The sequence below is a fragment of the Acipenser ruthenus genome, unplaced genomic scaffold (genome assembly GCF_902713425.1).
Source record: "Acipenser ruthenus unplaced genomic scaffold, fAciRut3.2 maternal haplotype, whole genome shotgun sequence".
Classification (NCBI taxonomy): Eukaryota; Metazoa; Chordata; class Actinopteri; order Acipenseriformes; family Acipenseridae; genus Acipenser; species Acipenser ruthenus.
The window spans coordinates 62675-85926 of record NW_026708237.1 but is presented as its reverse complement, the minus strand read 5'-3'; the positions used below and the strand labels follow the sequence as shown (position 1 = coordinate 85926).

General features: G+C 42.9%; 1 protein-coding gene across 3 annotated transcripts; it reads right to left on the bottom strand.

Annotated features, from left to right (window-relative positions):
- Positions 1-215: 215 nt before the first annotated feature.
- LOC117397712 (paired box protein Pax-8) lies at positions 216-22120 on the bottom strand. 3 transcript variants are annotated; one of them, XM_059020460.1, is made up of 11 exons: positions 21926-22120; positions 13329-13456; positions 11422-11587; positions 10618-10892; positions 9192-9317; positions 8407-8579; positions 7171-7279; positions 6349-6582; positions 5767-5850; positions 3077-3163; positions 216-1597 (listed from the first exon to the last, which is right to left on the bottom strand). In XM_059020460.1, the coding sequence occupies exons 2-11, from the start codon at positions 13402-13404 to the stop codon at positions 1521-1523; spliced, it is 1407 nt and encodes a 468-aa protein (XP_058876443.1). In that variant the 5' UTR covers positions 13405-13456; positions 21926-22120; the 3' UTR covers positions 216-1520. The 3 variants fall into 3 exon arrangements, with proteins under 3 accessions (XP_058876443.1, XP_058876445.1, XP_058876444.1); XM_059020462.1 differs by lacking the exon at positions 6349-6582; XM_059020461.1 differs by lacking the exon at positions 13329-13456.
- Positions 22121-23252: the final 1132 nt, after the last annotated feature.

The window sequence follows — 23252 nt, the reverse complement described above, 5'->3', positions numbered from 1 at the left end:
CAGCATGTGTCGTGATGAGTATAGTATCTTGACCTGCATGTATCATGACATTAGTGCACCAGACACCCCTGGTTAATTACTTTTTTTTTAATAAGAGAGGAATGCTTTTATCACCCCCCCCGCACGCACACACAGACACGCACGCACACACGCACGCACGCACGCGCACACACGCACGCACACATTTTCCATCAATATGAACACAACACAGCGGCTGTTTCGTAACATGCTTTATTTTAATTAAAATACTTCTTATAGAAATCATTTATTTACATCCTCGGTAATAAAAACCACAAGGAAAAACAAACAAACACAAAAAAAACAACAGGCGGTGTTTGGGAGCGGACGCGCTCTCCGGTCATTTCAACAACAGCTTTTATTAACTTAATAATAATAAGAAAAAAAAAAATCAAAACGTTGTGTGTTTCTTACACCTGACCAGTGCGGTTCGAGGAGAGAGTTTCTCGATTTGTCTCGTTTCCAGTATTTACACCAAACTAGCAAGACTGTCTGTCACAAACATGCTCAGCACAGGGCGGGCAATCAGACTCCTATTGCACAGCAGCGTCACCCAGTCCAGGTTTTACTAGCAGCTTGATCAGCCCCAGAGTGTCTAGCTAACAAGCTCCGGTGTGCGCATCCAGTAAAGGCGCTCCGCGTGGAGTGCAGGATGCGCCCTGTAGCCTGGAGAGCGCAGGTTCAAATCCTCGCTATGTCAGTGACCGGGGGTTCCCAGGGGGCGGCGCACAATTGGTCGAGCGACCGGGTAGGGAGGGCTTAGGTCGGCAGGGCAACGGGCACCAGCAACCCCTGTGGCCGATAGGGCGCCTGCGGGTCTGCAGTGGAGCCATTCAGATCTGCGTTGTCCTCCGGCACTGTAGGTGTGGTGGCTTCGCTGTGGAAAATGACGTATTTGGCAGGATCGTGTTTCGGAGGACGCGTGTCTCAGCCTCCGTTTTCGGAGTCGCTGGGGGGTTGCAGCGGTGAACCGGGATCAAAATAATAATTGGGCATTCCAAATTGGGGAGAAAACCTGGGGTAAAATAAACATTGGTGACGACTTAAAATTAAAAAAAGCGAGCAAACTCAGGTGCGTCTGATTATTAAACTCACAGTGAAAGCAGGAAGGGATCAAACTGCTCTCTAACGGGAGTCTTATCCCCATCACTGTGGTGACTGAACTAAATAGTCCAAATCAGGTCACCTGCAGTGTATTTCAGGGTTACATTTTAAAAAAATCTGAGCATCACTTTTAAACAAAAAAAAAAGAGTAATAAGACTCAAGCGAGCCTTTTAACAGTTAACAGAACAAGACAGTTTGTTTCATTGCTTCAGAACCACGCTGTTAACACGAGGGCCGATCCTGGCGGTGTCGTTCATTCACCTCTGCCTTTTTCATTTATGTATTTATTAATTATTATTATTATTATTATTATTATTTTATAAATAAAGTTTTTTGGTTTTTTTTTCCTCCTGGTTTCCTGTCCCTCCTGATTGTGGGATGACCGTTTCCGTGGCGACTAGAGGTGGTCGTAGGCGGCGGTCGCGGTGGAGGGAGGGGCGGTCCGGGCGGCAGAACTGTAGTAATAGGGTGAGCCTGAGGAGGGAGGTAGAGAGGCGGGGTTAGTGACAGTCCGGATTCGGTTACAATCACAGTTTAGAACTACTGAAAGAAATACATTCAACTATAAACATTTTGACTAGAAGTCTCAGCGTCTTCAGTGTAAATTCAATGGCAAACGTTTCCACTAGAAATCTCTCTCAGCGTCTTCAGTGTAAATTCAATGGCAAACGTTTCCACTAGAAGTCTCAGCGTCTTCAATGTAAATTCAATGGCAAACGTTCACTAGAAGTCTTTCTCGGTGTCTTCAGTGTAAATTCAATGGCAAACGTTTCCACTAGAAGTCTTTCTCAGTGTCTTCAGTGTAAATTCAATGGCAAACGTTTCCACTAGAAGTCTCAGCGTCTTCAATGTAAATTCAATGGCAAACGTTCACTAGAAGTCTTTCTCAGTGTCTTCAGTGTAAATTCAATGGCAAACGTTTCCACTAGAAGTCTCAGCGTCTTCAATGTAAATTCAATGGCAAACGTTTCCTCTAGAAGTCTTTCTCAGTGTCTTCAGTGTAAATTCAATGGCAAACGTTTCCACTAGAAGTCTTTCTCAGTGTCTTCAGTGTAAATTCAATGGCAAACGTTTCCACTAGAAGTCTCAGCGTCTTCAATGTAAATTCAATGGCAAACGTTCACTAGAAGTCTTTCTCAGTGTCTTCAGTGTAAATTCAATGGCAAACGTTTCCACTAGAAGTCTCAGCGTCTTCAATGTAAATTCAATGGCAAACGTTTCCTCTAGAAGTCTTTCTCAGTGTCTTCAGTGTAAATTCAATGGCAAACGTTTCCACTAGACGTCTTTCTCAGCGTCTTCAGTGTAAATTCAACGGCAAACGTTTCCACTAGAAGTCTTTCTCAGCGTCTTCAGTGTAAATTCAACGGCAAACGTTTCCACTAGAAGTCTTTCTCAGTGTCTTCAGTGTAAATTCAATGGCAAACGTTTCCACTAGAAGTCTCAGCGTCTTCAATGTAAATTCAATGGCAAACGTTTTCTCTAGAAGTCTTTCTCAGTGTCTTCAGTGTAAATTCAATGGCAAGCGTTTCCACTAGAAGTCTTTCTCGGTGTCTTCAGTTTAAATTCAATGGCAAACGTTTCCACTAGAAGTCTTTCTCAGCGTCTTCAGTGTCAATTCAATGGCAAACGTTTCCACTAGAAGTCTTTCTCGGTGTCTTCAGTGTGAATTCAATGGCAAACGTTTCCACTAGAAGTCTTTCTCGGTGTATATTCAATGACAAACATTTTGACTACAAGTCTTTCTGAATTTGTTTCTCAATGTCGCCCACCCAACCAGAGCCCCCTGCCCCCCCCCTGTTGTCTGAGAGCCCCCCTCTTCTATTCACAGCCACTCTGACCCGCGCGGGTGCTGTAGGGATAGCCTTTGACCCCCCGGCCCAGGCAGTTTGATCTGAGGGGGGGTGCTCTCCCTCGCTCCCCAATGAGGAGCTCTCGAGCCTGGCCGAGTCTTACCGAGGATCCCCGAGTTGGTGAACCTCCAGGCGTCGCTGTAGGAGGTGTAGGGGGAGTGAGAGTACGCAGTGCTGGAGAACTCGCTGCCTGCGGAGACAGGGGAGAGAGCAGGCTGTCAATACCTCTCATTATTATTATTATTATTATTATTATTATTATTATTATTATTATTATTATTATTTATTTCTTAGCAGACGCCCTTATCCAGGACGACTTACAGTCGTAAACAAAAATACATTTCAAGAATCACAGTACAAGTATTAATACAATTAAGAACAAGATAAATACTTTGGTTCTAGCAAGTACAAGTGTGACAAAATACAATTCAATAATACAGCAGATAACAGTGTCAGTGATAGTTACATCAGGATATAATTAAATACAAAATACTACCAATTAAATAACACTTGTGACAGATTACAGTACTCTAAAGTACAGGATTAAATGCAGTAAAATAGGGGGCAGATAAGAGCAAGTAAAGCGCATTTAAGGAAGGGTGATAAGTGTCCCAGGGGAAGAACAGAGGAGTTCTACAGGTGCTGTCTGAAGAGGTGAGTCTTGAGGAGGCGCCGGAAGGTGGTCAGGGACTGGGCACCTCAATATTATTATTATTATTATTGAACACAGAGCTTGTCGACTATGAATTTCCAAGAGGAAAGAGAGCAGGCTGTCAATACAATCGCTAATATCACTGGTGTTGCTGTTGCTGTTGTTATTAGTGTTACAATTGTCAAACTCGGGTCTTGTCTAGTATGAATACTCACAGCCTGGGGAACCAACAGAAAACCTCTGTGTGTTTGTGTGTTTGTTTCTGTGTTTCAGTGGGCGTGCCTGTGTATTTCTGTGTGTGTTTGTGTGCCTGTGTGTTTCTGTGTATTTCTGTGTGTATTTGTGTGTGTGTGTGTGCCTGTGTGTTTCTGTGTATTTGTGTGTGTGTGTGTGCTTGTGTGTGTGTGCCTGTGTGTTTCTGTATATTTCTGTGTGTGTTTGTGTGTGTGTGTGCCTGTGTGTTTCTGTATATTTCTGTGTGTGTTTGTGTGTGTGTGTGTCTGTGTGTTTCTGTATATTTCTGTGTGTGTTTGTGTGTGTACCTGTGTGTTTCTGTATATTTCTGTGTGTGTTTGTGTGTGTGTGTGTGCCTGTGTGTTTCTGTATATTTCTGTGTGTGTGTGTTTCTTTGTATTTGTGTGTGTGTGTGTGTGTGTGTGTGTGTATTTCTGTATATTTCTGTGTGTTTCTGTATATTTCTGTATGTGTTTGTGTGTGTGTGTGTGCTTGTGTGTTTCTGTGTGTGTGTGTGTGTTTCTTTGTATTGGTGTGTGTGTGTGTGTTTCTGCGCTTGCTTGTGTGTGTGTTTAAGTCCCTGCTTGCACTCGGCTCTTCTCAGTACCAGTTCGGTCCGCTTCCTTGTAAACATTCATTTCCCTGCTTGCTGGAGAGCTGGGGGTCAGATCCAGGGGAGCAGTGATGCGTGCAGCCGAGTCTTTAACACTGCTTCCACCCTCGCTGCAGGCTCTCCCTGCTCCCTGCTCCCTCCTCCCTGCACCCTGTTCCCACCCTCCCTCCTCCCTCCTCCCTCCTCCTTTCTTTTTAAACATTCCAATATTTAATTGGTAATTAATTAGAAGAGATTGAATGTCACCCTCCGTGAGTTCTGCTGTATAACCCCCTCCTCCCACCCCCTCTTCCCCTCCCGAAAAAATAAATCAGACTATCTAATTTCGCGCTTCGAAGGGCAGGTACCCCACCCCCCTCCCGAAATGGAACCCTGCGGCCCCTTTGTTTCCATGACAACGTGCTGTCAACAAACAGGCCGGCTGTGATTGGTCGGAGCCAGTGATCCCCGAAACCGCGGGCCTGTCTCTGCGATCGGGGGGGAGGGGGGAGGGGGGAGGGGGGGGGGGGGGGGGGTACTGATTAACCCGCCAGCCAGCTTTCCAGAACCGGTTCAAGTTAATCAACTACAGCAGAGAACAGAAAACGAGGGAGCAGAGGAGAGCAGACTGAATCGCTTTCATCTTCTTTCTCTCTTTCTCTCGCCTTTCGTTCCCCACAAGTTTTCGACCCATGCTTTTCCCGTGGTTATACTATGCTTTACCATCCCTCTCTGTGCTTTACAATGCTTCCCTATGCTTTACCAGACCTCTCTGTGCTTTACAATGCTTCCCTATGCTTTACCAGACCTCTCTGTGCTTTACAATGCTTCCCTATGCTTTACCACACCTCTCTGTGCTTTACCATGCTTCCCTATGCTTTACCAGACCTCTCTGTGCTTTACAATGCTTCCCTATGCTTTACCACACCTCTCTGTGCTTTACAATGCTTCCCTATGCTTTACCAGACCTCTCTGTGCTTTACAATGCTTCCCTATGCTTTACCATCCCTCTCTGTGCTTTACAATGCTTCCCTGTGCTTTACCAGACCTCTCTGTGCTTTACAATGCTTCCCTATGCTTTACCAGACCTCTCTGTGCTTTACAATGCTTCCCTATGCTTTACCAGACCTCTCTGTGCTTTACAATGCTTCCCTATGCTTTACCATCCCTCTCTGTGCTTTACAATGTTTCCCTATGCTTTACAATCCCTCACTGTGCTTTACAATGCTTCCCTATGCTTTCCCATGCTGTCACTGTGCTGTATCACACTGTGCTGTGCTCGTTCTAGGGGACACTCTTTGTATTAACTCTTTACCTGCCACCATGCTGTATGCGCTCTGCCCGCTGCTGGGGATGTGGGGGGGGTACCCCGGAAGAGTGGAGCCCACCATGTCCCGACCTACAGGAACACAGACAGCATGCATTACATTCACAACACCCCCACTGCAACACATATACATACAGTGTAGCAGACCCTGATATTGATGCGATCCAGCCCTCTGAAATGTCTTTATAATATACAGCGCTAGACCCTGATATCGATGTGATCCAGCCCTCTGAAATGTCTTTATAATATACAGCACTAGACCCTGATATTGATGCGATCCAGCCCTCTGAAATGTCTTTATAATATACAGCACTAGACCCTGATATTGATGCGATCCAGCCATCAGAGTGAACTGAAGAAGCAGCTGCTTGGGTTTGTGATGATCGCTGCTTTCCTTATTCAGGACTCTGTGGAGAGCAGCGATCCACACAAACCCCAGCTGCTGTTTCTCGTTTCACTCTGAAAGGGTGAGTCAGCCCGGTGGACAGCAGTGCCCCTGGCCTGCGGAGGGCTGGATCCTGATAATGGCACACTGGTGACTGCGTGCGGGTCCCGCTGCCCCACGCTTACCTGTCCGGAGGGGCTGCGTGATGAACTGCCCGTACAGAGGCGTGTGGGGAGGGTGTGGTGTGAACGCGTTGAAGGGGCTCATGTGGGCAGAGCCGTTCACAGAGACGGCAGCCTGGATTGGCTGCAGCTCCAGCAGGGCGGGGTTTGGCAGCCCGTTGGGGGAGGAGCCTGCGTGTGTCGCTTCTGAGGTGGAAGAGGATTCCTGCTTCATGCACAAGGGGGCGCTGTGGTAGTCTGCGGGCGCCAGAGATGAAGTGAGATGAGATGAAATGAAACGGAAAAGAAAATCAAACCTATATATATGGTTTAAAATAAAGACTGCAAATTTTAAAATAAAATAAAATAAAATGATGAAGATGTTGGATAATGTGATTGGAAATGCTTCCCCCCCCCCTTTTGAAAAGTTTAAAAAGCGGGGGGTTTGTTTTGGGGGTCTACGAGGAGAGCTTAACTATCCGCGCTGGTAAATAAACAGGGTCTACATTGGGGATGGGAATAAGACTCCCATTACATAGCAGTGTGATCCATTCCTGCTTTCACTAGGAGTTTAATAATCAGACACACCTGAGCTTGTTACCTAGACACACTGGGGCTGATCAAGCTGGCAGTAAAACCTGGACTGGGTGACACTGCTGTGCAATAGGAGTCTCATTCCCATCCCTGAATCTGATTTATTTCAGAGCTCATTGATTAAAGGATTACTTTGCACGATAGATGTTTGATACTGGAGCTAGATTATGTGTATGTGGTGTGTGTGAGGTTCTGTGTGTCTGGGTGTGTGCGTGTTTGTTGATTGACGTCTGTCGCCACCGCAACTCTTACCTGATACCACAGAATATCCCTGATGGGCGCTGAGATTTCGACCAATGGCAGCGCTGGAGGGCTTGCCATCCTCGATGCTGCTGTTTAGCAAGGAGAGGGGGTACAGAGCCTGGGGGAGAGAGGAGAGGGGAGAGGGGTTTAGGGTGAATTCGACAAGTTCTCCTATCGGTCTGAAACACTACAGAAGCGCTCTATCAGTGATTGATTATTATTATTATTATTATTATTATTATTATTATTATTATTATTATTATTATTATTATTATTTATTTCTTAGCAGACGCCCTTATCCAGGGCGACTTACAATTGTTACAAGATATCACATTATTTTTTATATACAATTCCCTATTTATACAGCTGGGTTTTTACTGGAGCAATCTAGGTAAAGTACCTTGTTCAAGGGTACAGCAGCAGTGTCCCCCACCTGGGACTGAACCCACGACCCTCCGGTCAAGAGTCCAGATCCCTGACCACTACTGCTATTACTGACCCCTCATTAATCAATCTATCCATTTCTTTTTATATAGCGCCTTTCATGGCAAGCCACCCTCAAAAAACGCGTTAGTGTGGCCGCTATCCAGAGGCCACACTGTCCGTGACTGATCAGAGATTCTGCTTGAAAGAGATACTCTCAATGTTTCTGTGTGTAGAAATACTGATACCAGAAGCATGGCTATATCTAGCTGGAGTTAGATAGTTGTTTTTATTCCATTTAAGTTGAGATGACATTCTCTGGCCAAAAAGTTTTCCATCGTGATTGTGACATCATTTAAAAATAAAAATAAAACTATATGAGCATAATTTAGATATTTTATTTATCGTGTAATCAAAAAAACTACAAAATAATATTGCAAAAAAAAAAAAGTCCACCGGAAGACATAATAGTAAGTATTTCATGTTAGGTTTCGAAATGTCACATTTTTGCCCGTTTTTTCGTCCAATGGGAAAACTCCAGAGCGGTGTGCGATTCAATATGTTAGCGTCACATTATTCAGCAGCTTTCATTCCACTTCATGAAGCACAATGAGTTCTACAGGGGGATGCAATGCTTTTGGGCAGAGCTGTAGTTTCGAGTGTGTCTTTGCTTCATTCCAGTGCTGTTCAATAAACACTGTACACCACGGCGTTCCGTAGCCTCTATCTAGCCCGGTTGGGGAGCATGTTTTGAAATGCATTTTAAAGTCCTAGCTGGCCGGTTGAGGTTGTGTTCCTGTGCTCTGTGGGCGGGGCTTGTACCTGCTCAGCCTTGCTGTGATTGGCCGACGCGAAGGCCTCAGGGGGGTAGGGATGCCTGTCGAAGCCGCAGTCCAGCGTGCCGGAGAAGGGGGGCTCCCCTCGGAGCTGCTTCCTGGGGGCGCTCCCCACACTGCCCTGCGAGTCCACACTCAACCTACAGCTCTCCTGATCACCTGAGAGGGAGAGGGAGAGGGAGAGAGACAGGGGTCAGTTAGGATCAGAGAGGAAACACAGTTCAGGACTGCAGAGAGAGAAGGAAGGGAAGGAGAGAGAGATGGATGGATGGATACAGATGGATGGATGGATGGATGGATGGATGGATGGTACTCAACCTTATAATAGTGTCACACAGTCAAAGCACAGCAAAGTGTAATACAGCACAGTGAAAGCATGGTAAAGCACAGAGAGGTCTGGTAAAGCATAGGGAAGCATTGTAAAGCACAGAGAGGTCTGGTAAAGCATAGGGAAGCATTGTAAAGCACAGAGAGGTGTGGTAAAGAACAGGGAAGCATTGTAAAGCACAGAGAGGTCTGGTAAAGCATAGGGAAGCATTGTAAAGCACAGAGAGGTCTGGTAAAGCATAGGGAAGCATTGTAAAGCACAGAGAGGTCTGGTAAAGCATAGGGAAGCATTGTAAAGCACAGAGAGGTCTGGTAAAGCACAGGCAAGCATTGTAAAGCACAGAGAGGTCTGGTAAAGCATAGGGAAGCATTGTAAAGCACAGAGAGGTCTGGTAAAGCACAGGCAAGCATTGTAAAGCACAGAGAGGTCTGGGTGGTACTCACTGTCTTCGTGCTTCCTCTTGCCCTCTCCCCCCATGTGCGCGATGCCCAGCAGGCCGTTGATGGAGTAGGTGGAGCCGAGCGAGTCGGAGTGGGGTGACTCTGGGGGGGTCACCGCTGAGCTGGGGACTGGGGGGGGGGGGGGACGACAACATGTGAGCACAGTACTGCAGCCAGACAGCCTCCTATTGCACAGCAGTGTCACCCATTCCAGGTTTTACTAGCAGCTGGATCAGCCCCAGTGTGTCTAGACAACAAGCTCAGGTGTGTCTGATTAAACTCATATGGACTCTTAGTTTGAGGCCACTTCGCTTCATCAAAACCACGATTTAATGATTCCTAATGACATCACCAAGAGACTGACCAAAGTTTAACAAATAAAAATGCTGATGTTAATCAGACACACTGTGGCTAATCAAGGTAATAAAATTATTATTATTATTATTGCAGGGATGGGAATACGACTCCCGTTGCAGAGTAGTTTGATCCACTCCTGGTTTCACTATGAGCTTAACCCTTTCATGAATGAAGCAGTGTGGAGTAGTGGTTAGGGCTCTGGACTCTTGACCGGAGGGTCATGGGTTCAATCCCAGGTGGGAGACACTGCTGCTGTACCCTTGAGCAAGGTACTTTACCTAGATTGCTCCAGTAAAAACCCAACTGTATAAATGGGGAATTGTATGTAAAAAATAATTATATATCTTGTAACAATTGTAAGTCACCCTGGATAAGGGCGTCTTCTAAGAAATAAATAATATTAATAAAAATAATGAAATATTGAAAATAGCTGAACAAAAAGTAGTTTTGGGCAGTTTTTTTCAGGAACAGCGGCTTGAAACCTGCTTCCAGGAGACCCCCGGGAGACCTAGTTTGAGGGTGCTGTATCAAACCCCAAGTCTCCCTGCCTGGTGAGCTGAGCAGCGCCCTGCACCCCCAATCTCCTGAAACCAGGTTCCAAGCCGCAAAAGTGACTCTGCATTCCCTCAGCATTGCTTTATATGGAGAACAAATTGCCTCTCCTCATATGAGGCTGTCATGCATTCCCTGGGCTCCCGTGTGGCGCCGCCCTGCTGGTATGAGGCTTGGTGCTCCAGTGGTTAAAGAAAGGGGTTCGATACCAGGAGGTTCAAATCCCGGCTCAGCCACTGACTCCCTGTGTGTGTGTGACCCTGAGCAAGTCACTGAACCTCCTTGTGCTCCGTCCTTCGGATGAGACGTCAAACAAACAAGCTCCTATTGGAAGTGACTCTGCAGCAGCAGCAGCAGTTGTGGATGATGCAGAGTTCACCCCCCTAGTCTCTGTAAGTCGCTTTGGATAAAAGCATCTGCTAAATGACTAATTATTAATAATAATAATAATAATAATAATAATAATAATAATAATAATAATACTGATAGTAATGATGCTAGTAATAGTAATAATGCTCACTCAGGCTGTGTCCAGGGTTCAGGTCCTTGCCCTCCAGGGGCAGGATGAAGGGTTGCTGCACTTTGGTTCTGATGATCCGGTTGACGGAGCTCACGCTGGGCACCGTGTCGCTGTCGCACACCCCCTCCGCCAGGAGCCGGTCCCGGATCTCCCACGCGAACATCGTGGGATTCTGACGCTTGTAGTCAGCGATCTTGTCCACCACTTTGGGCGTGGCCACCTTGGGCTTGGACCCGCCTATCACCCCCGGTTTGATGCTTCCTGTCTCGTAGTACCTGCGCGGGGGGGGGTACTAGTTAGTGGATGTTTTCAAGGACTTCCCCCAAGTCTCCAAGATGCTGATAAAATATTAGAACGTAGTCTTTTGCTCTTCACAGTTCTTCTGCGAGTGGTTCAATCCCTCTCTCTCTCTCCCTCCCTCCCTCTCTCTCCTCTCTCTCCTCCCTCCCTCTGTCCCTCCCTTCTTCTCTCTCTCCCTCCCTCCCTCTCTCTCCCTCCGTCCCTCTCTCCTTCTCTCTCTCTTGCCAGTCTCCCGCAGTGCCTCACCTGCCCAGTATCCCCCACTTCTCCCTCTCCTCTCCCCCCAGTTCCTCTCTCTCCCCCCACTCTCCCAGTCCCCCGGTGGCTCACCTGCCCAGTATCCCCCACTTCTCCCTCTCCTCTCCCCCCAGTTCCTCTCTCTCCCCCAGTCCCTCTCCCAGTCCCCCGGTGGCTCACCTGCCCAGTATACCCCACTTCTCCCTCTCCTCTCCCCCCAGTTCCTCTCTCTCCCCCAGTCCCTCTCCCAGTCCCCCGGTGGCTCACCTGCCCAGTATCTTGCTGACGCAGCCGTGGCTGACCCGTAGCTGTCGTGAGATGTCGCAGGGCCGCACGCCCTGGTGCGCCATGTCCACAATGCGCTGGCGGATCACCTCGGGCAGCGGCCGGCCGTTCACAAACATTCCGCCTAGTTGGTTAAGACCGCCATGGCCTGGGGGGGGGGGGGGGGGGGGGGGGGGGGGGGCAGAGATATGAGTCAACGAGCCTCGAAGATACAGGAGTACAGGAGCACACAGACACACACACACACAAACACAGGAGCACGCAGACAGGCACACAGGCACACAGGGGCACGCAGACAGATAAGTAGACATTGAAAAAGACATGCGGTCAAAAAGTTTGTCATTGAATTAAGTTTCTTTTAGTGTTTCTAAATTCAGCACGGTTGAATGTTTATGGGGGATCATACAGCTACACAAACAAAATACGTTTCTTTCCTGTGGAGACTAGAAACATGATCTTACACACACACACACACACACACACACACACACACACACACACACTGCCTCTCTTAAAGTTTACCCTACCTCTCTGTGCTTTACAATGCTTCCCTATGCTTTACCAGACCTCTCTGTGCTTTACAATGCTTCCCTATGCTTTACCAGACCTCTCTGTGCTTTACAATGATTGCCTATGCTTTACCAGACCTCTCTGTGCTTTACAATGCTTCCCTATGCTTTACCAGACCTCGCTGTGCTTTACAATGTTTCACTATGCTTTACCAGACCTCTCTGTGCTTTACAATGCTTCCCTATGCTTTATAAGGTCTCTCTCTCTTTCTCTCCCTCCCTCTCCCTCTCCCTCTCTCTCTCTCTCTCTCTCTCTCTCTCTCTCTCTCTCTCACACACACACACACACACACAACGCCCTTATTTACTCAGGTGACGGTTTCTCGACACACAGCCTCCCGGTTTTGACCTTGACGAGAATAACCCACGGAGCTGCCCCGCCGTCAGCAGCGTACAGCAGGTATGCTGATCCCGCTGTGCGGTCACAAGGGCAGCGGAGACCTGCCCCGGATCGCCGGCTGGTTATAAGCGAGGGCGTGGCTGTACGGTTTAGCGCGACCTATCAGAGCGCGTTCTTTTGATTTTTAGGGTTCGGGAACACTGGCTTGTTTGATCGTTCAGGATTAAAGCGCCGCTTTGATTAACCCTTTCAGAGCGCGCCGCTTTCATTGCATTGCATTGCGCGCCCACGGCAGTCCGACATCGTTCAAACGCGGGGAGTTATCATAAAGTTTTTTTTTGCTCAAAAGAGCCGACTTCCCACCGTTCCGCTGTGCTTAACACGCCTTTCTCAAGGGAAAGCGTGTTTGAAAACAAACAGTGAGGCTTTGGATGCCATGGTAACCAAAGTCACATGCAAATCTATTAATGTGCTTGTGATGTCATTCACTACGCAGTTAATGATTAAGAACATAAGAAAGTTTCCAAACGAGAGGAGGCTCCATTCAGCCCATCTTGCTCGTTTGGTTGTTAGTAGCTTATTGATCCCAGAATCTCATCAAGCAGCTTCTTAAAGGATCCCAGGGTGTCAGCTTCAACAACATTACTGGGGAGTTGGTTCCAGACCCTCACAATTCTCTGTGTAAAAAAAGCGCCTCCTATTTTCTGTTCTGAATGCCCCTTTATCTAATCTCCATTTGTGACCCCTGGTCCTTGTTTCTTTTTTCAGGTCGAAAAAAATGTATAATTTATGTTCATTTAAACGTTTGTAAACTGTCTTATGTTCTTTAGATACATAAAACTGAGGATACATTGCGTTTATCAGAATTAATAACTAAAGGAACATTATATATACCCCTTCCCCTCAAAACAATTCTTAAATATTTATTTTTATTTATTTATTATATTAATATTTACTGTATTAAGAAAAAGGGGACTAACCGCTCATGTCGCATCTAGCTAGCATTTTATGGCTAACGGCCTGGGGTTTACTGAACTCCGCGCAATTCTTCCACATGCTAGCGCCCCTGTCCCGGGTAGTGACCCTTTGCTCCGGCGCTCCGCGGTTCCTAGGAGGGAGGACACAGAAAGCAGCGCGTTATAGAAGCGAGTCGGACCGGGCGGAGCTACCTTAAACGGGACGGGTGCAATATATCGCGTGTCTTACAAGGCACAGCATTACAGACCCCCGCAGCAGTGTGGGGTAGTGGTTAGGGCTCTGGACTCTTGACCGGAGGGTCGTGGGTTCAATCCCAGGTGGGGGACACTGCTGCTGTACCCTTGAGCAAGGTACTTTACCTAGATTGCTCCAGTAAAAACCCAACTGTATAAATGGGGAATTGTATGTAAAAATAATGTGATATCTTGTAACAATTGTAAGTCGCCCTGGATAAGGGTGTCTGCTAAGAAATAAATAATAATAATGTTTGCGTGCGGCGGTGTGTTCTGTAATGCGCATTACAGTGTATTGTGAATTTGTCACTGAGAGAACTGAATTATTATAGAGGAGACACGTTGTAATAAAATACATAAAAACAACGACATCAAAGCTTTAGGCCTGTATTTAATACCGCATGCATTAATAAACATTACAGTCTAAAGTCATACAAAAGAAATGTGTTTAAAATGTGTTTAATAAGATCCGTTTAATTCACATTTAGTTCAGATATAGTGAATATAATAATATACAGCTTTGTCGTGTGTATTCATACCGTCTTTAGTATTATAATTACAGAATGACCATTAAAATAATCGCATGAAAGTCATTCAAAAAGATCAGTCGCAACGATTTCAGATTTATTGGGTTCATATTGATTCTGAATCACACTTAAAAAAAGGATATATTTTTTAAAATTAATTCAAAGCTTGCTAAAAATCCTCCCTGAACATCTGTCTACAATGAAATCAATTCGGAATGTGTATTATTATTATTATTATTATTATTATTATTATTATTATTATTATTATTATTATTATTGTATCGGGTGTAAGGTTAAAGCTGTTTCCCCTCTCAGTAACAGACTTGTCTCTCTCTTGCCCTGTGCCAGGCTTCTGTAGGTAAGTTTTGTCACACTTGTACTTGCTTGAACCAAAATGATTCTTGAAATGTATTTTTGTTTACGACTGTAAGTCGCCCTGGATAAGGGCGTCTGCTAAGAAATACATAATAATAATAATAATAATAATAATAATAATAATAATAATAATAACACTATGTAACACAATGATGGGAGACTACATTTGGGGGCTGATTCGTGAAAGTGATTTACAGTATAATCGTAAATCTCGAAAAACTACTCACTTCTAAATCTTTTGTAGTCATTTTTGTATTACTTTAGTATAAATACATGTTAATTTGGATTCATATGTTGTTTTTTTCTGACTTTATGTGAACGAAAAGACACAAATTCGCCCGTTTTCTCATTGGAAATAGGTCAATTTCAAAATATCACTGTCCTGGTCACAAAAGCAAAGTTCGTTGGGAATAATAGCCATTTTCTATACTTTTGAGGCATAAGCAATTAGGAAATAACACTTACTACCCAGGAACGAAAAAAAAAAAAAAATTGTTACACGGTGTAATAATAGTAAGTGAATCGGGTCGGCGGAGTGCTGCGCTGCTGTAATGCAGTTACCGACCCTGACGGCTCGCAGTGTCCCGGTCCCCCGGGCAGTTAGCCGGGTCCGCACCGATCGTGTGAGCCGGGCTCATGCTCCCGGTGTGAGGCGGTGTTCTGTGCTTTGCGCGTCTCTGTGGCGGCGCTGCCTCGCTTTCCGTGGCGCTATGAACGCGTGTTTGCTTGTGCTGTAGACCGTGTGCGGTGTTTATAACGAGGTGTCTCCGGAGCGCATTGATCGGGTCAGTTCTTTTCATTATTATTTTATTCATCATGTGTGTTTTTTTTTCTGATTTATAATAAACAATAACTTGGCTTATAAAGGGCCTTGAATATATATTTTTCTTTCGTTCGTTCTTTCAGTCTCTCTCTCACGATAGGTTCAATCTCGTATTATTTTTTATTATTTATAATAATGCTCCTGCTGATTTTATAATAAGTAATTATTTCGTTTCCTGTTCTCAACATGCATATTTAATTTTAGTCTCTCTCTCTCTCTTCTCTCTCTCTCTCTCTGGCTCTCTCTCTCTCTCTCTCTCTCCTCTTTCTGCAACACTAACTTTCCAAAAACCTTTCTCCTCTCTTTTAATTTAACCCATTGTGTGCGTCTGGGTTTCCTTAACCTCCCTTGGGCGCGCACACACACAGACACACACACACACACGCACTGACACACACACATACACTGACACACACACACTGACACACACACATACACTGACACACACACACTGACACACATACACTGACACACACACACACACACACACATACACTGATACACACACTGACACACACACACACACACTGACACACATACACACACACATACACTGACACACACACACTGACACACACTGACACACATACACACACACATACACTGACACACACACACTGACACACACACACACTGACACACACACACACTGACACACACACACACTGACACACACACACATACACACAGTCGTTCCACATCAAACGCTGACCTGGGCAATGCAATAAATGCGGGCGGGGGTGAGGGGGTGGGGTGTTATTAGTGGCTGTAGCGATGTGTGTCTCAATCCTCTAACGCTTCACCAATCAGAGGAAATTAAAATAACCGAACCCGGGGGTGCGGCTCTAGGAGAACAAGGCACCATGCACGCGGACTATCGCATTACCGGCCTCCTCTGCACCTGTGCCGGGCAGAGCGGCTCTATAGCGACCGCGTCCTCACAATCGACAGCGAGGATCACCCAAGCGTGTGTGTGTGTGTGTGTGTGTGTGTGAGTGCGTGTGTGTGTGTGTGTGTGTGTGTGTGTGTGTGTGTGTGTGTGTGTGTGTGTGTGTGTTGCGTTTCTACCCTTTCAATTGAAGTCGCCTACAGCATTGGCGCTGAATAATGCATTCAACCCGCCGAGGAAATCGCATCCGGCTTGTATTGTCTGTTTAGTTCAATTCTTCACAGTAGCTGTTTTTTAAGCCGAATTAGGTCAATTAAACACGTAAACAAGCGCCTGTATGTTTTTTGACTTTATTATTATTATTATTATTATTATTATTATTATTATTATTATTATTATTATTATTATTTGAAAGATAAGGCCCACACCTAGCTCACAGTCGAATCACAGTTATTTGACAGAGCAATCCCTTGTTAATGTTGCTAGGGGCTTTCTGTTCGTCTTTCTTAAAAACGGAATAGTTTTGGAGACGCGTTTGAGCTTTGACTCGCAACACCCTGGAAATCACATCTTCCGCAATTCCTGAACAACACATTCTGTAAAACAGCGTAGCCAGTTAATCATATTCCGATCTTTTCCTTCGATTCTTAAGCTCTTAAGGCGCATATACAGCTACATCATATCTATCTATCTATCTATCTATCTATCTATCTATCTATCTATCTATCTATCTATCTATAAAAAAGAAGTTATCCATTCTTAATAAAGCAAGCAAATCGTCTATATGCATTTATTTCGGTACGTATCTTATTAAATATTATTATTATTAGGAAAACTATATAAAAAAAAACTATGAATTAAACATTATAAATGCCACGTTTAAGAAACCCTGCCTTTTATAAAGTTTAATACTGAAAAATTATCTATTTTTAAAATATATATAATAATGAATCCTAGCTGAAAAAATAAAACAGAAAAACAAACAAACTGTTAAAATGTTAAAGATTTATATCGGATTTATATCGGACCCTGCGAGCTATCTCAGCAGTCAGCTGACAAACACGTGCATTTGTAACTAGCGACACACAGACAGCGTTTCCAGAGCTTTCGATCCCTACATTTTTACGCATGTGATGGGCTTTACTGACATGTATTATTATTACTATTACCTGCATTATTATTATTATTATTATTATTATTATTATTAATATTATCATTATCATTATTATCATTATTAGTAGTAGTAGTATTAAACTCACAGAATGAATGTAAATCTTGTACTGACTCAAACTGCTCTGCAATGAGACTGGTGGTATTATTATTATTATTATTATTATTATTATTATTATTATTATTATTATTGATATTATAATAAATACACCTCGTTGTAAACAACTATTTAAGTTGCTTTGTTTAGTTTTCCCCCAAAAATCCTTAAATTAAAAACCAGCCTAAATATATTAATATTCACATAAATATTAACTTTATATGTGAGATATATAATATTTGTTTTATATATATATATATATATATATATATATATATATATATATATATATATATATATATATAAATAATTATAACTGCAGTGTACCAAATTGAAGACATTGAAAGAAAAGGTTTTTTAAAAAAAAAGGAAAAAAATTGAAAAGATTAAAAAATATTTTATTTTCAGGACGTTTCGGTCAAAAGTCCTTCAGCTGTTTAAATAGAAAAGTTAAACACCGCGCAGTAAACTTGTTTAACTTTTGTGTTTAACTTTTCTTTTTGAAAATATATATTTTTTAAATCTTTTAAACTTTTTGTGTACATTTTTTAAAAAACGTTTCTTTTATATATATATATATATCACATTAATTAATCGTGTTCTGCTTTTACAGCTACATTTTGCCAGTTATTTAAAAAATACAAATTAAAAAAAAACCTTAGAGAGAGTTTACTGCGTCATCGATCAAGTTAATAACCCAATCGTACGATGGGCAGCAGTGTGGAGTAGTGGTTAGGGCTCTGGACTCTTGACCGGAGGGTCGTGGGTTCAATCCCAGGTGTGGGACACTGCTGCTGTACCCTTGAGCAAGGTACTTTACCTAGATTGCTCCAGTAAAAACCCAACTGTATAAATGGGTAACTGTATGTAAAAATAATGTGATATCTTGTAACAATTGTAAGTCGCCCTGGATAAGGGCTTCTGCTAAGAAATCAACACAAATAAATGATCCCTCTTGCAGGCTGAAGCGCGCGGTGCTGTTTGTTTCTGTCGGTTCCGTCCCGTGGGTTTGCGTGAAGGCTCGGATAGAGGGAATGTGATCCGAACTGTGTGTTTATAAATCAGACGCGTTCTCTTAACGCTTTCACCCGCGAAGCATTGAAAATAGAGCTGGGAAATAGGTTTTGGACAATGTGTAATTTTCATTGGACTTTTTTAACCTCATTGCTTTATATCGGAGAGAAAAGGCAAGGGGGGGGGGGGGGTATACAATGAAAAATAATTTAAAAACAACAAGAAGAGAACCATAACTTCCCTCGACTTGAATTTCAGGGGAAAAAAAAGTATCGAGTCGCGTCGCTGAGAGGTGAGAGCTTCAAGCCTGATCCATCACCAGAGCCATTAAAGTGACAAACCTCCCCAGATACGCATCTCCTTGCGGGCCTCGACAATTTACACACATTTACTTTTAATTAACTTCCAGGGGGGCTGGACCCCCCCGAGGAGAGCGGCGTTGTGGAGAAAGTGCATTCTGTAATAAACCCGTCTTCTCTGACAAATTTGCAATCCCGGTTCGATACACAAATTAGGGTCTGATTGTTCCCAAGTCCCGGGATAGAGAATCTGCATTATAGTGTGTGTGTGTGTGTGTGTCAGTGTCTCTGTGTGTGTCAGTGTCTGTGTGTGTGTCTCAGTATGTGTGTGTGTCTCAGTGTGTGTTTCAGTGTGTGTGTTTCAGTGTCTCTGTGTGTGTGTGTCAGTGTCTCAGTGTCTGTGTGTGTGTGTATGTGTGCGTGTTTACAATAGCACACGATGTCACGGTGTTTTGTGTAGCTTGTATCAGACCCTTATTCCGTGTCTCTCTCTCTCGTTCTCGTGGTTCTTTGTGCTGTAGATCCATGCGGATCCTTGCTCTCATTATTGCGCGGTGGTTGCTATAACCTACGCTCTTGTAAACCAGTTGCTGCGAGGTTTATCCAGCGGCTATAATCTATATAATGTGCGTGTGTGTGTATGCTTCCTAAACGCCCTCCCTCCTTCATTGTATAGATAACATGGCAGCGGACTCGATACTGTGACATGTTCGGTAATCCTCGTTAAATATGGCCTCAGCTCCCTGTAAAGTAAGCGGTAATACTGCACCACAAAATACACCAAAATAATACACCAAATATTAATTATATATATATACATATATATATATATAGACACATATAAAAATACATATATCTGTAGAACTGCAGTGTACAATACTGAAGGCATATGAAAGAACAGTTTTTGTTTTTTTTAAATGTACACAAAAAGTTTAAAATATTAAATATTTTATTTTCAGGACGTTTCGGGTAAAAGCGCTTCCGCTGTTTATATATATATAGACTATTCTTACAATTTTACTAATTTTAATTTTGATTAAAAGTGACGGAACATTATGCAATTTTAACATTGTTTTTACTATTGCAATTAAATAATAAATAATAATAATAATAATAATAATAATAATAATAATAATAATAATAATAATTATTATATTTCAGTCGTCTCGTATGCTCAAGGAGCCTCTATCTGAAGCCAATGAAACCAGTCCTATGTTCAGTACAGTAAGTATTTAAATAAACAGCTATGACCCGTCCATTAAACTGCGTTAATAGAGTGTATGCACGGACAGATTTTCTTCTGATCGTATTATTATTATTATTATTATTATTATTATTATTATTATTATTATTATTATTATTATTATTAACAACATTGTAAATACAACACGTTTGGAGAGTTCTCAATAGCGCGCCTCTTCTGTTCTGGTTTAGTTGTAGACCTGTATTCGGACAGGCGATATTATTGTGGAGTCAGTTTACTTTGTATTATTCTTTTGAAGATTCAGTCTGGGAGGTCGAGTTTTCCACTTTGCTAACCTCTAATCGATAATAAGAAAATACAAACCCATATGTGATCCCGCTTTATAAAGCCAGCCACACGGGACACAAAATCGATGGATCCGCACAGAGCGCGCACCGCGGGGACGCGCCCGGAGATCATGCAGCGTGGAGATTCGCCGGCCAATGAGAATCGCAGCAAATTATTTGGAGTTTTGGGTTATTTTGATTTATTATTCCCCCCCATCCCATACATCGCCTATAGCTGATTTTTGTGTATTTGAACTCAGCTGAACGAGAACGTAGCAGCCTGCACACAAATATTTCAAAATGACTTTACTTAAAAATATATATATTGCAAATGATAGCATTTGCAGTACAGGTTTGATATTTGATCGTGTTTGTAATTAGTATTAAATATGTATTATTATAGCCCGTAGAAGGTGTTCAAAGGTTATTTATTTAAAACTAGAATATATATATATATATATATATATATATATATATATATATATATATATATATATATATATATATATATATATATATATAGCAAACATTCATAGCATACAAAGACACCACAATTATTAAAACATTTCTAATTGTTTTTAAATTCGACCGTATAATAATGAATGACTTTTGTTTTCACTTTATGTATTCTCTTGTATATTAAAATATAGCATTGCATATATTTTATATATAAAATCTCCACTTGTTTGCATTACTCATATGTTTTCTGTCTATACTTTGAAAGAATATCTCTAAATATATGTACGAATTGATTTGTTAGCAAACTGTAACACTCTGCTTTATGTAGTGAAGCGATATTAATTGCGGGGTTGTGAAATTTCAGGATATGAAATATTAAATACATAAGTCCCCCTGTACTGAACATTAAATACCAAAAGAAACACGCCAAGCCAGCCAGCGTTTCCCTCGTCCAGCGCCGTGAGCCCCCGCTCTCCTCCTCGGTGTCGCTTCGTGTGTGCTGCTCGGTGCTGGGGGGCGATCCCCTGTCTATAAGCGGGTGTCTCTCTCACTCCACAGAGCCACGCACACCCGCTCCGATGAGCCCCCGCGTTTAAAAGGACAGGACCCCGTTTCATCAAGCTTCAGTTTCTATTAAATACGAACCCTCGTATTGATGCGTTACCTGCAGACGCTCATACACCCCGCTGTTTATTTTTTTCACAACATAGCCGATATATTACATACTTATTAAAATAGACTATTTGCATTTGTAGTATCGATTATACTTTTTACCTTACCGACATTAAATCGAGCGTGGAGAGAAACTCTATAGGGTCAGCATTGGCTCGTGCGTGCTCGTGTGTTATTTCCACAATCGTCACCGTTGCTAATCTCTTTAGAGTAAGTCTTTGCAAACACGCTGATGAAACAGACCCGGGTGTGTACGATCTACGGCAGCATTTTCTGTGTGCGCCCGGACGGTCTCAGTTTTGTCATAGAAAGGCATATTCGGACACAGCCTGTCAATGCTACACACACACACACACACACACACACAAGGAGACGCGGGTTGCAAACCACGGGTGTACAGACAGATGTCACGGACGTGCAATCGCTGTGCGCACCCTCTCCCTCTCCCAGGGTGCACACCGACAAAACACAACATTATACCGCATTACAGAGGAAATAAAACCAGGTTTACCTGCTCAGTCTGTTGAAAAAAAAGAATCAAAAATCCCAGCTGTATTCCTTGTTTGTTTTTTTTAAAGAAATCCACTACGCTCCGTATAATGATGGTCACTATAACTAAGCGTGGTATAGAGGTGTAGCCTGTTTATATAGATATAGTCGATTATTTTCAATGGAGGATATAACGGGCCTCGGTTCACTCACAAGGCTCTTTAGGAAGTTTGTAATCAGAGTCTCATTTCGAGTCGGTTTTATCCCGTTGACCGAGTCTCAGATTGGCAGAAGGGATGTAGCACGGATCTGATTGGCTAAGAGATTTTGGAGGGGGGGGGGAGGTTGAAAGAGGGTGTTCTTTTAAAAAAAAAACACGGCTCAGTAGCCTCGGGAAGTAAAGAAATTGAAGCTTGTCTTATCCGATGCGTAATTAAAGGTTATTTGCGGAAATAATACATCAAAGATAGTTGTGTGTGTGTGGTTTGGTGGTTTGGTGGTTTGGTTTGGTCCTTCATTCACGGGCTCGCTGACCGACGCGATAAAACCCAGTCCGGACTGAGAGTCTTTCATTTTTGCCTTCTGCAGAATGATCTGCCCTTGCTATTAATACAGCTGTCGCGAAGCAAATTGATGGGTTATTACAAACACAAACATGTCTAGTGCTGTTAGTTTTCAATTCAATAAGCGACATAGACAACTAAATATAAGCAGACTCGAGTGCAGTATGATTCTAGCGATTATTATTATTGATTTCTTAGCAGACGTCCTTATCCAGGGCGACTTACAATTGTTACAAGATATCACATTATTTTTACATACAATTACCCATTTATACAGTTGGGTTTTTACTGGAGCAATCTAGGTAAAGTACCTTGCTCAAGGGTACAGCAGCAGTGTCCCCCACCTGGGATTGAACCCACGACCCTCCAGTCAAGAGTTCAGAGCCCTAACCACTCCTCCACACTGCTGCCGATTAATGCGGCTTTGGAGAATAATAATAATAATAATAATAATAATAATAATAATAATAATAATAATAATAATAATAATAATAATAATAATAATAATAATAATATCTGCAGGTGATTCGGAATCAATATGAACCCAATAAATCTGAAGTCTTTTTTTAGACTTTTATACGTTTGTTTTAATGGTTAATTTTGTAATTATATAATTAAAGACGGTATGGATACACACGACAAAGCTGTATATTAAATATACTTAATTTTTGAGTTCCATTATTTATGTAATGAAAAACACATATTCCTAATAAATATATTAGTTTATATCAAATCCAAGTGCTTGCACTCCAAATTATCGTGGTTTATATGTACATTAAAACTCCG

What these genes read in the sequence shown, in the direction of transcription:
- LOC117397712 (XM_059020460.1), bottom strand. Translation starts at nt 13,404, where the DNA reads ATGTGGAAGAATTGCGCGGAGTTCAGTAAACCCCAGGCCGTTAGCCAT. An exon ending in CAAGAGGAAGCACGAAGACA is followed by an intron (nt 8,580 to 9,191) that starts GTGAGTACCACC and finishes TCTCCCTCTCAG; the next exon opens with GTGATCAGGAGAGCTGTAGG. An exon ending in CGCATACAGCATGGTGGCAG is followed by an intron (nt 3,164 to 5,766) that starts GTAAAGAGTTAA and finishes CTGTCTCCGCAG; the next exon opens with GCAGCGAGTTCTCCAGCACT.